The sequence below is a fragment of the Hyperolius riggenbachi genome, chromosome 8 (genome assembly GCF_040937935.1).
Source record: "Hyperolius riggenbachi isolate aHypRig1 chromosome 8, aHypRig1.pri, whole genome shotgun sequence".
Lineage (NCBI taxonomy): Eukaryota > Metazoa > Chordata > Amphibia > Anura > Hyperoliidae > Hyperolius > Hyperolius riggenbachi.
The window spans coordinates 221,898,816-221,911,835 of NC_090653.1; the positions used below are offsets into that span (position 1 = coordinate 221,898,816).

The 13,020-nt window shown below is 42.0% G+C and overlaps 1 protein-coding gene across 4 annotated transcripts in view; it reads left to right on the forward strand.

The window, feature by feature from the left end:
- Nucleotides 1–13,020, forward strand: part of GOLGA1 (golgin A1) — a 91,505-nt gene that overhangs the window by 59,796 nt on the left and 18,689 nt on the right. For all 4 annotated transcript variants that reach the window (XM_068248198.1, XM_068248197.1, XM_068248195.1 and 1 more), the window contains 4 exons: nt 91–186; nt 3,730–3,882; nt 6,870–6,965; nt 11,988–12,077. In XM_068248198.1, the coding sequence (XP_068104299.1) occupies nt 91–186; nt 3,730–3,882; nt 6,870–6,965; nt 11,988–12,077 (435 nt within the window). The remainder of the gene's footprint in view (nt 1–90; nt 187–3,729; nt 3,883–6,869; nt 6,966–11,987; nt 12,078–13,020) is intronic.

Genomic DNA, 13,020 nt, shown 5'->3' on the forward strand with positions numbered 1-13,020 from the left:
CTTTATTTTGTATATCTGCATAGACTGACCTGTTTTTGTAAAAAGTTTTTTTCTTATGTGCATTGTCCTTTCATGTCCTTCCTGTATTAGCTCAGCAATTTGGAGCAAACACTACAGACTGTTAGGGAGGAGCTGCATAATCGAGAGGAGGAGCTCAAACAGAAGGAGGAACAGATAAGTTCATGTGTGCGTACTTTATTTACCTGGATTGTTATTTATCAGTGCGATAGTGTGTCATCTATTGGCCAAGTCTGGCTTACAGGAAGATGTACACACTCCTTGTCCATTGACAAAAATTCAGTGCTGCTCAGCTTCAAAGGTCATCTTTTATAAAGGAAGACACTGAGAAAACAATTACTGTAGCAACAATGTTTTAAATGATTCCCGAAGCAGGGTTAAAAAGTGGAGTTTTACTACCTGGTTCTTCTTCCATCCCTCCTCTGTTTTTCCTCTTTCCCCACTCCAAAAGCTCACCTGGTGGACCAGTCACGGGCTGCTGCATATGTGCAGGCAAAGACTTATGCTTCATACAAACTTGAGATAAAAGTCTTTGGAAAAGGCAAGATCACAGACCAATTTTACCCCCTTCCATGTAGTATGAGAGCCATACTCTACACAGTCTATTCTATGGAGCTGCACTCCCCATCAGATCAAATCTTTGGAAGATGCTGCACACAGAGATGCCCATACACACTCAAAAGATCATTATCTGCAAAAGATCTGTTCCTGCAAAAGATCCATTCCTGCAAAATGCATTCATAGTCTATGATATCTGCAGATCATCATACACACCTTGTTTAACAGACTTCATCTGCATATCTGGCAATCATCTGCAGATCTGAAAATCCATCCTGGTGGATCTGATCTGCAGTCTGTTAAACAAGGTGTGTATGAGGATCTGCAGATATCATAGACTATGAATGCATTTTGCAGGAATGGATCTTTTGCAGGAACAGATCTTTTGCAGATAATGATCTTTTGAGTGTGTACGGGCATCTTTGTGTGCAGCATCCTGCAAAGATTTTATTTGATGGGGAGTGCAGCTCCATAGAATAGACTGTGTAGAGTATATGGCTCTCATAGTACATGGAAGGGGGTAAAATTGGTCTGTGATCTTGCCTTTTCCAAAGACTTTTATCTCAAGTGTGTATGAAGCATTAAGCTGCGCATGTGCAAAACACACCTGCCCATGGCAACGCAATGGAGGAGGCACATGGTGGGGGACCCCCGCCTGAGGTTTTCTTTAAAGAGAACCTGTACTGAGTAAAATTATTTAAAATAAACACATGAGGTAACTTCAAATGAACATTAAATAGTTACCTTGCCATCAGTTCCTCTCAGAAGCTCACCATTTTCTTCTGACAATGATCCCTTCCAGTTCTGACAACATTTTGTCAGAACTGAAATATATCAGTTGCTGTCAGTTACAGCTGAGAGGAGAACTGATGTGTCCATGTTTCCCTATGGCTCAAGTGGGCGATATTACAGTTTAACTGTGTGCTGACCAGGAAGCTGTTATGGGGTAATGGCCATTTTCAAAATGGAGGACAGAGAATTCCATTGATCACAGTGGACAAACAGGACACAGGAGAGGAGAAAGAGATTGATGAGTAGACTACGCAGCAGGTAAGTATGACTTGTGTATGGTTATTTTTAATTTTAATTTTCAGTTCAGGTTTTCTTTAAGACATGTCACAGCTATTCATCAGTATCCTACCGAATAAGACGTCGGGTGTCTGCGTCCACCTGTGTCCGTGAGTGGCGCAGGCCCCCAGCCATTGGCTAGTAGCGGTTCTGGCTGTAGGCGGGTGAGCGAGCATACATATGGAGGTCGCGGGCATGTGCACGTTTGTGTTGTGGCCACGACCCTGCACAATACTGTGGCATATTAGCGCCTGCTAATGTAACAGGCCTGACAGCTGGTGTTTAATTACTTGTCTATTGCAATGGTAGTACAGTTATGAATGACTAGTAAAAAGGCCCGCCCATTAAAAAATGGCCGCTAGTCACAGCCGCTACCCCCCGCAAAGTGCGCACATACGCATCCCACTTGCTCGTTCCCCACCACTGTCTAAAGTATATGCACACAGGGAGCTGCTTGCTTGGCAGTTGGAAAAAGCTGTTATTTCCCACAATGCAATGAGAACCTCTGTGAACCACACACAGCAAACTGTCAGGTCCGGCCCTGTGTCCTAACTGCCCTGGCTGCGCACATGCTCAGTACAAAAAAGCCAGGGACACACAACCATTCAGTTGTTGATGCAGGGACACTTGCATCTTATTGTATAGGATTTGACATCCTTAGATGATATGATTATTGCTTCTCCACCCATTTTTTTTTAGTATTAAGTTCTTTGAGTACTCATATTAACTCTTTGGACTTGAGGTGGAAATACATTTTGAGATGATTGAGAATGATGCTTATTATTATAATAGCATTATGCTAATTTTTATGAATATCTATTGTAAAATGGACTAATGAAACCTAGCAGTGAAAACATTTGATTGGTTCATTCTAAAGTTGCATAGATTTGCAGTAACATTTACATAATTCTACATCATCTTAGAATGATTAGCATATTTCAAATAAAGTCAGCACTGCAGTCAAAACTTAGTACTGAACTAAACACTTTTAGAGGGCTGTGGCACAGGAATGTCTATGGCAGTCAAAAGGTTTCTCTCTCTCTCTCTCTCTCTCCCTCCCTCTCCCACTCGCGCTCTCTCTCTCTCTCGCTCTCTCTCTCTCTCTCTCTCTCTCTCTCTCTCTCTCTCTCTCTCTCTTCCTTCTTTCTTACTTTCTTTCTATCTTTCTTTCTTTCTAAATTAGAATTGCCCACCATTCTAAATGGAGGAAAACTGAGGCCGTAAACACAAACAAACGATAGGTTGATACCATCAGTTCTTGAGCGCTCTGGTTCTATTTCTACAGTGCATAGGGGTGCGCTTACACCTTAAGTATGGCTTATACTGTCAGATTATATACATTTGTAGATCCAGCGCACAACCCCTTTGTACACCCCTGCACAAACAGTTCATTGTCTCCTATACAGTTCAATATTCATTACTGCTGCAGCCCATGCTGTTTCTTGCTTCCATTAAACTGTGATATATCCTCCACCAGACTCCCCAATAAGCAGGACTCCATGGCCATAATAGCTCTGACAGACAAAGTGATAGGAAGAGAGCCTACAGTGCTAAAGAAGCAGCAATGCAGTTGCTCCTGTTAATTGCCTGAGGAAGCAGGTTACGGACCTGCAAAACACGTTGCATTATTTGCGGAGTGTACAGTAAAGCTTTTGGCTATACCAGACAAGTTGAGTCTTCAGTGGGGAGGTACTGGAACGTACGAAGCAGTAATATTGATGTTGGACCAGGACCTGTTGCGCCGGGGTATCCTGGGTACATGTGATCTATGACCAGTCTAGCAGTGGTCACTGTTGACTCAGTGAGTCTGTTTCCAGTTGGGTGTTATCTGGTGGAGGATATATCACAGTTTAATGGAAGCAAGAAACAGCATGGGCTGCAGCAGTAGTGGATATTGAACGGTATATGAGACAATGAACTGTTTGTGCAGGGGTGTACAAAGGGGTTGTGCGCTGGATCTATAAATGTGTATAAGATAGGTTGATACCGTTTTTTTTTTTTTTATTCCAATGGATGGTGTTTTCAGTAATGAGATATTTCAGGATAGTAACTGAATGTGGTGTTTTCTCTTTTCTTTGGGTTCAGCAATCAGAGCTCCAGTCTGAGACGGTGAAATTAAAGCAACAGTTGCACAGCGCGAGGCAGCAGTGTGCAGAGAAAGTAGAACGTCTTGAAGCCCAGTTATTGGCGTTAGAAAGTGCTCGAGACATTGACCGGACGTCAGTGCAGCACAATATTGTAAGTATTGTTGAGTCATGACCAGAAGTATACACAACTCCAGACCAATATTTGCTGAACATTTTATTTTGAGACCATAAAGTGGACCTGGCCCTAAGTTGTTTTGAGGAGAAGGCTGCCTAGGATCAGCCTCATAGTCATGGCCCCACTGCTCCTGGGAGACCTTACTCAGGCTTCCTCTTTTAGACTTCCTTCTGTGTCCATGTACATCAGTTTACACACTTGCATCTAATAACATCATCGCATGTGTCACATATGGGGGCTGCTTAGCTGTCACTTGACATGGGATGGAAGCCGCACAGTGATTGGCTGCACAGGACTTATACACCAAAGGGTGAAGTGGACCTGCTGGGAGCAAGTAATGTATAATGCTGGGAATACACGGTAAGTTTTTGCGGCTCAATTCTGCCGCCCGATAGATTGCCCGCTTGATTCCGGGGGCGATTCTCTTGTCTTCCGCTCGTTTTCCTTATCTTTTTCCATGGTCCCCCATGTGGAATCGAGCGCGGAATCGATCGGGCAGGAGATCTGACATGTCGGAAATTATCTATCGAGCCATCTAAATGGCTCAATCGAGTGGCAAAAACTTGCCGTGTATTCCCAGCTGTTAGGCTTGGTGGTATATTCTCCACAGTCAGCACGTGGTGTATATCCTGACGTGAAGGAGGTACACACGCTAGCACAAGGAACCAGGATATCCCCAGTTTAGTGAAGGAGAGGACTGACTCCAACAGGAGATGTGGCGCACAGAGCAGGAGTAGATCAGAATAGCCACAAACAATCCTTTCACTATTGTGGCTCAGCGCAAGGTAGCGCTGAGCGCATAAACCAAAACTCAGAAGACCAGGACAGGTAGCAGAGTGAACGCTTGCTGAACTTGTCACTGCTTAAAATTGTAAAATTGAAAATATGTGCTAACATATACAAATAAGAAGTACGTTTTTTTTCCAGAGTAAAATGAGCCATAAATTACTTTTCTCCTATGTTGCTGTCGCTTACAGTAGGTAGTAGAAATCTGACAGGAGTGACAGGTTTTGGACAAGCCCATCTCTTCGTGGGGGATGCTCAGGGATTTATTTCTTTCCAAAAGCACTTGATGAATGGCAGTTGCTCTGTCCAACTGCCAAAAATCTGTGTAGTGAGCAGGGAAACTGGCCAGCATCATTGTTTAATCCTTTTTAGGGAATATCTTTATAAAGAATAAAAGCCTTGCTGAGAATCCCCTATGAAGAAATGGACTAGTCCAAAACCTGTCGGTTCTGTCAAATTTCTACTACCTACTGTAAGTGACAGCAACATAGGAGAAAAATAATTTATGGCTCATTTTACTCTGGAAGAAACGACTGCTTATTTGTCTAAGTTTGCACAAATTTTAAATTGTACAATTTTTCGCCATAGTGCCCCTTTAAGTGACAGCAAGCGTCCATAACAAGACAGACGGGAATGGGGCAGCCAATGCGAATGCAGCGGTGGCGTGCCTCACAAGGACAGGACAGAATAGTTGGGAAATAGAGTCAAAGAAGGCAGACGTAATACACACAAATATACAATAGGTAATGTTTCCCTAGCGTACTACGATTACAGCTATCAATGAAACTACCAACGCCTGACTGACATATGTATATATCGGCGATAAACCGATATATGACATAAGCAAGGAACACGAACTAAGAACTGGAGCAGGACGAGGAACAGGACTAAACTAGCTAAGCACGGGTGATCACGATACGCGCAACCTACCAAAACGTGCTGGAACCTGACTGACTGAACTCAGGATATAAACAGTTCGAGTACGTATATATCAGCGACACTGATGTATTAACGTAACACGAATACAAGGAAAATAACAAACACGCTAGTATGCGTATATATTGGCGATGAACCGATATATGATGCAAGACTAGCAAGTAGCAATTACTGATAAACAGAACAGGACTTAGAAGGACTCACTGACCCCTTTGCAGGAGTCAGTGCAGTCCACACGAGATTCAGGAGCGAGGAGGGCCAAGACAGAGTAACAGACTGATCTGAAACTATGATAGCTCGAGGAGCCCTGCAGGAAGCAGATCTTTATACTGAGGTCATCCAATGGGAGCAGACATGCAGATTCCCACACAGGTGAATGGTAATCATTCAATCATGAGCTGGCCAGACCTGCAGAGCCACTGCAGATGGAATCAGCAACTAGTTTGAGTGCAACCCAAATTATGCAAGCAAATGCATGTAATGACATCAAAAACTGCTTGTCTTCAATAAAACTGCAGCCAGTAGTACATGCCGCAGACATGATCATAACACCAGCATAACACTCCGCTGCATGTATGCATATTTACAGGACCCGGCCGCCCTTGTTTCCACCCCTCCCTGCCTCTGTGATTGAGGTTGGGGGGGGGGGGGGGATCCTGGCTATAGATCACTGCAAGAGTGAGAGGGGAGGGGGCTGCCACTAGAGTTACACAACTTTGAGGAATTATTTTGTTTGAATGCTGCTGGTTACAGCAGTTAGTATATTGCTTCTTGCCTTACTATATATGGCATATTTCTCATTTTAGATCATTTCTTGAAGTATATTTTCTGGTAACTGGGCAGTGTATTTAAGACTGTGGTTAACTCCTGTGCCTGTGCTTATGATTAGTAGGAAATGTTCTGTTACTTATGTACATTATGTGTAAATCTACATCTAGTGTTTATGTGTTTCATAGTAGTTTACGGGAAATATCCTGCCAATCAGATAAACCTGTCCCTGACCCAGCTTCTATTCTACTGTTCCTAATGCTGTAACTATATAAATGCTTGCTCCTTCTACTGCTATGCCTGTTAGCTTGTGGTGTCTTTCCGCATTATGAATACACGCTATCAGAATTACTCTGTTAGAATTTACATCCAGGATCCAGTGCTAATCTTTGAGTCCTCATGTTTCCGTACCTTGTATTTCACCTAGTTTGGTACTGTCTTATTCTATATCTGACAAATGGCTTCTTCTTTAGGGTCAGTTGGAACAAGAGGTAGCGTCTCTGAAGGAGAAGAATTATAACCTTGAGGTGGATCTGAAGAAGCAGGAAGCGGATCAGGAAAAGATGAAGGTGTGTCCAAAAAGCACAAGATCTCTTACTACCATACAAAAATGTATAAAAGTGATCCCCATACAGGTCACTTTATAGCGGAATTCTATTTACATATTGCGCTGAAACTTTAGGACCAATTCACATGGATGTTTGCCGCAGGCCCTACTCTCATCGTTAAAGCGCTGCCAAGTCGATTCTTTTTTTTCTCCATCGTTTCAGCTGACCCTGGAAGCAATATGCTGCTTCCAGGGTCACTTACCGCCACATCTCTGTGTCCCACTGCGGGGGTGAAAAATGGCAGAAGCCACCAAAACCGGTCTAGTGCTTTTCTGCAGGCTTGCAGAAAAGCATTTGGCCGACACGCTGCCAGAAGCCCCTGTGAACTGGCCCTAAGTCTGCCACTACTATAATATTTTAGGAAACTTACTGTAAACCATGGACACAGTATATAACTTTGTGTCAAGGATACTCAGAATTTCTCTATTGTCTTTTTGTATTGCTTCCTTTGCATCTCTTCAGCTTTGTTGGCTCTCTGCACTGACCTATTCATCCCCGATGGTGGGGGGATCCTCCACATACAAGTATTGCAGGGAGGAATAGCTCCCATCTCAATAACACCTGGCAGCCATGCAGGGCAGCATTCTCAGTGACTCACTGAGAAGCATGTAGAGGGATTCAGAGGAGAGATCAGAGAAAGCCACAAAGTAATCACCGGTATCTCAGGGAAATGCAGCCCGTTAAAATATTTAATGTTGCTCCATGCCAGCCGGTCTACCATGCCCATAAGGTTAAAGTGTAGCGTGATATGTACACTGATCGCCTGGAGGGAGACCTACCAAATCTCTTAAGTATATTCCACTGGAGGGCAATTCTAGCTTTACCCCAGGTATATTCCATGTGAACTATAGGAAATAGATGGACAGAGGCATTACCAAACTCTAAAATGTAATTGATCTATTAAACAACAAATTACTATTCTTTAAGATTATGCAAAAAATATGGAATTCCAGGGGCAGATTTCTTAATCTTTGGACAGATGCAAGCTTTTGTTAAAGAGACTCTAACAATTTTTTCAGCCTTAGTTCTTCTATCCTATAAGTTCCTATGCCTGTTCTAATCTGCTCTGGCTTACTGCAGTCTTTCCTAACTGCACTGTCTCTGTAATAAATCAATGTATCTTTCCTCTGTCCTGTTTGTCGGGCTAAAGCTTGATTGTGTGGAATGTGCAGGGCTGCTTGTGATTGGTAGAAGCGATACACACCCTCTGCAGGCCCCCTGCATACTCACACACTATGCTTAGCTGAGCCTATTAGAAGCTGGTTAGTTTGTTTGTAAACACTGCATAAAACTGTTAATTACAAGCCAGGATTGCAGCAGAGAGTGGCAGAAACAGCACAGAGGGGCACAGGAGAAAATAATGAATAGAATGGTATGCTTTTTATCGTAAGAATATTAGAGTACAGATTCTCTTTAAAGCCCATCTGCATTATGTTTCAGCTACAGTATACTGTGTATACTACCTTTTGATATCTTCCTAAAACCGAAGGGTGATAGGATGTCGGTGTCAGACCTCCAACGGGAATTAGGAAGTTAAGATATCCAGGAATAGACGATCAAAAATATGGCTGACGGAATAAGCATTGCGCTGTTCCTCAGCTAGGGAGCTGTATTTTGGATGGTATTAATTAGGTCAGGAGGGTGATAATTAGCGAGAAATGGGGGGGGGGGAGTCTCATTTGCTGATGCTGTACCAGGCCAAATATCCTTTTAATGTGGGGTATAAGGTGCCAAAAAACGGAATATGTGGGCGGGGCCGGCGCTACCATTAAGGCAAAGGAGGCAGCTGCCCCAGGGCCCCAGAGCTTGTAGGGGCCCCCAGTGGCTACAAGAGGAAAAAAAAATTCAAATCGGCCTTATAGTTTTTATGAAAATCGATTTTAAAGTTTCAAAGGAAAAAAAAAAATACACACTTAAAAACCTGCTGATTTTAATGGTTAATAGCAAATTCACCTTAAATGCTAGAAACCCTAAATTTGCAGGATATGTTAAGGAGATCATTAGGAATAAGAGGAAAAAAACAATTTTTCAAAAATACCTTATAGTTTTTGAGAAAATCGATTTTAAAGTTTCGAAGGAAAAAAGTATACTTTTAAATGCGGTAAATGTCACTTTTATTAGCAAACCTAACGGTAGTGTAATTTTATATGCATCAAACGAAAGCGCAATAAATTTCCTGACGGGGTTTCCAGGGGGTCTATATGCAGCCGCAGCGCTATGGCCAGGGATCGCTATACAGCCGCAATATGGCTGTATGAAGATCCCTGGCATTTTTTCCTATTTTCCCAATTTTTTTTTTATGTTTAGAGTGTGGGAATTTTTTTTTTTAATTATGTGGGGTCCCCCCTCCTGAAGCTTTTTAACCCCTTGTCCCCATGCAGGCTGGGATAGCCAGAATGTGGAGCTCCGACCGATTGGGACTTCACACCCTGTTATACCAGCTGCAAAAGGTCCCTAATGCCGATTTTTGTTCCGGGGTATATGTTGGGGGGGCCCCCAGGTTTATTTTGCCCTGGGGCCCCATTGTTGCTTAAACCGGCCCTGTATGTGGACTACTGCCCCAAAATGCAAGCAACCTTTAGCAGACATGGCCCACAGTGTCTGGTTCTGCTCTCATTCAAGCATACTGGAACAAGGTTATCCGATTTCTAAGCAAGCTGAGCACATATACGCTTAGTAAAGATCCAGTTATGCGCCTTGTCAATTCCCCGGAGGGAGAATTTCAGCGCAGGGGAAAGCCGATAAACGGCTTACTATGCTTCTGCACAAGTCCCGGCGGCGTTAATTACTATTCCCCCTCCAGATCGCCAAGGATAGTGGAGGAAAGCTGTACTTCGGCTTCTAGCTATTGCTGGCGGCCGAATAACACGGTTTTTGCAGTGATTTGTGCTCTCTCTTATGAAGGCATCCAAATCATTCACTGAGCGCTGTTATAGCCAGAACTCCTTTTTTACAGCGCTGCCTCAGAGGAGGCTACACCCCCTACTAAAATACTTTGGACTACTGGCAGCCTGCAAAACTATGTACTGTATAACAGATAACAGATGGAGCTATGCTGCTCCCCCCTACCGTCAGTGATTTGAAGAGAGAACTGAGACATTTCATGCTCCTTGATAAACTGGAGGCCAATCTTCATAAGGAGAAAGGTACAAAAATGTTTGTAAATAGTGGAAGGCATTCCTCCTGTACTCCATGTCACCGCTGATCACCGGCACCGCATGCAAGTACACCTGGTACGCAGAACAACTCAAATACACCCTGGAGTGTCTAGAATAGGATACAAATTAGCCAGCACAGCTTTTCTTTTCCAGAGTTTGTTACCAAACCTAAAAATAAAAAACTCTATTTATCGAGAGAGGAGAAAGTGACCCGGGGGGTGGGGGGTTTGGGGGAATGTTATGTTATATGCATGTAAAGACTTACTATTCCGCAGTGTATTCCTTTTGGATTAAAATGTGAAAAATCTAATAAAACGGTTATAAAAACAATTAAAAACACATACACACGCACACACACAGTAAAAGTGAATTTGCACTGTAAATACAATAATAGGAACAATTTGTATATATAATGCTTTTGGGGAATTCCATATACATATTCTGGTTTTAAGATTTAAAATTGCAGGCTTGAAGTTTATACTAGCATATGATACACAAGTTTTATGACCCAGTAGTTATCTGGGAGATTTATGTTTGAGTCGGACTTCACCAGTCTGCATAGAAAATAATCTGAGTTGTTTAAGTACGCACACACTTTTTTTTTCCACTGGAATTTGATGGCGTATTTGCAGTGAGCAAAGCAAGGATCTATCACTGCTTTATAAATGGACCCCTTAGCTTATGGTTAGACAGTTCAGATTCAGTTCAATCCTATGTATATTCCACAAGGGGGCGCATGGTGACAGTGTAAAGACGAGCAAGAATTGTTAGATCACCTGAAAAAAGAACTGATCTTTAAAGCCGGACCGAGCTAGAAAAAAAAAACTGAGTTATCAATATAAACTGCCAAACCACCTAGCTAAACCTCACCTGCTGTTGAACATTTCTGAAATATAGGTTCCTGTATCAAATTCATTCTACCACCATCTTAAAAATGGAAATGCAAACGCAACCCCATGCAATTTGTGATTCTGGGAGAGGCTCTCCCAGGAGCATTACGGCAGTTGATAGATTGGGGGGGGGGGGGGGTGCGTAATTACATTAGAGGGTAATGGGAGAGGGAGGGAAAAATAAAAACCTTTTTAAAGAGAAAAAAAATCACTATTTAATGTCTGTGAGGAGGCCATTAGTTATGACCCCACATTTGATCTTGGATGGATCCATGGAAGGGTTCACACATAGGAGTTTTGCATTCGATTTTCCTGTATTTAATCAGACAGCCCATGTTTTACAATGGGGTCATTCACATTTAGTACCTTTCATGCATGTGAAAAAAGAATTTACAACATGCACACCCAGTTTCTTCTTTACTATCACTAGCTATTGTGCTAAAACACTTGTAAGGTAAACCAAGCAGTATGTCCCTTGGCTCTGTGAAGTGAGTGGCAGACCGGGTCAGACTTTGGCTTCACACGGCTTTAAACTCTTAAACACTCTGCATGATTTTAAAGCAAATTGGTAGCCAGATTGGGGGCCTTGTCTGTACTCTCTTTGCGGTTATTTCAGCGCTGTTCTTTTTAGGTTTTCCGCAACCAGAAGTTTCTGAAGACGGTAAACTCCATATTGTGCATCTGCGAGTGAACGGTCATGCATGCGCAGTACAGCTCATCTGCCTTTAGGAGCACAAATGCTTACAATGCCTTCCAAAGGTCCCTGAAGGCATATTTGATCAGTGGAATGGGGGTGATAGTGCTGTAATGAGGGGGCTGAGAGAGGACAGAAAAGGCTCTATAGAATCCAGTTTTGTCTAGCCAATTGTCTCATCCTACGGTGGATGGGAACCTTTTGAATAAGTCGCCATTATTCAGCATCTCTCTTATTGCAGATGGAATTGAGCAGCAGAGAGACTGTCAGTGTGGAAATAGCAAAGGCTCTAGAGGAGATGCGAAAGCAGAAGGAAGATCTCCAGCAGCAGGTGAGTCAGGCCCACTTGTAGCTGTAGGACATTGGATATTTTCTTGATTATAAAGTCATTATCTGCCTTGAATACAACTGAGCAGAACATTCTTCCGGCATGATACAGTTCTGTAACATGCTTGAAGAAGAAACTTAAGAGTTTCAAAAACTTACAAAGAACTCTTGTACAGTTAGGCCTCAATTCACGGAGCTTTATCAAACACTTTATCAAACATTTTATAAACGTTTGATAATTTACCTCATGGCTAAAATCTAATTTTGAATTCACTAAGGCCTCAATTCACGGAGCATTATCAAACGTTTATCAAACACTTTATCAAACGTTTGATAATTTTCCTCATGGGTAAAATCTCATTTTGAATTCACTAAGGTGTTATATATTTGTTGAACGTTTTATCGGTAAAACATTCGATAAATATATAACACCTTAGTGAATTTAAAATGAGATTTTACCCATGAGGTAAATTATCAAACGTTTGATAAAGTGTTTGATAGACGTTTGATAATGCTCCGTGAATTGAGGCCTAAGGTGTTATATATTTATCAAATGTTTTACCGATAAAACGTTGAATAAATATATAACACCTTAGTGAATTCAAAATTAGATTTTGCCCATGAGGTAAATTAGCAAACGTTTGATAAAGTGTTTGATAAAGCTCCGTGAATTGAGGCCTTAGTCATTAAAGGTATCACTGAAACCACTTTTGTTGTTATGTCTTTGGATTCTCTCTATGACTAACACCGGACCACACACAACAAAGTTGTCTTCATGTACAAAATATACAATATTTTTTTTTATTACATATTTTTGTTTTGAAATGCAACAGTATTGTATAAACTGTTATAGGTCATTTAAAACCGTTTAAAAGCACATTGAAAACAACCAAAAAGCATAGTTTATTTATACTACACAGTTAGGTCCATAAATATTTGGACAACCT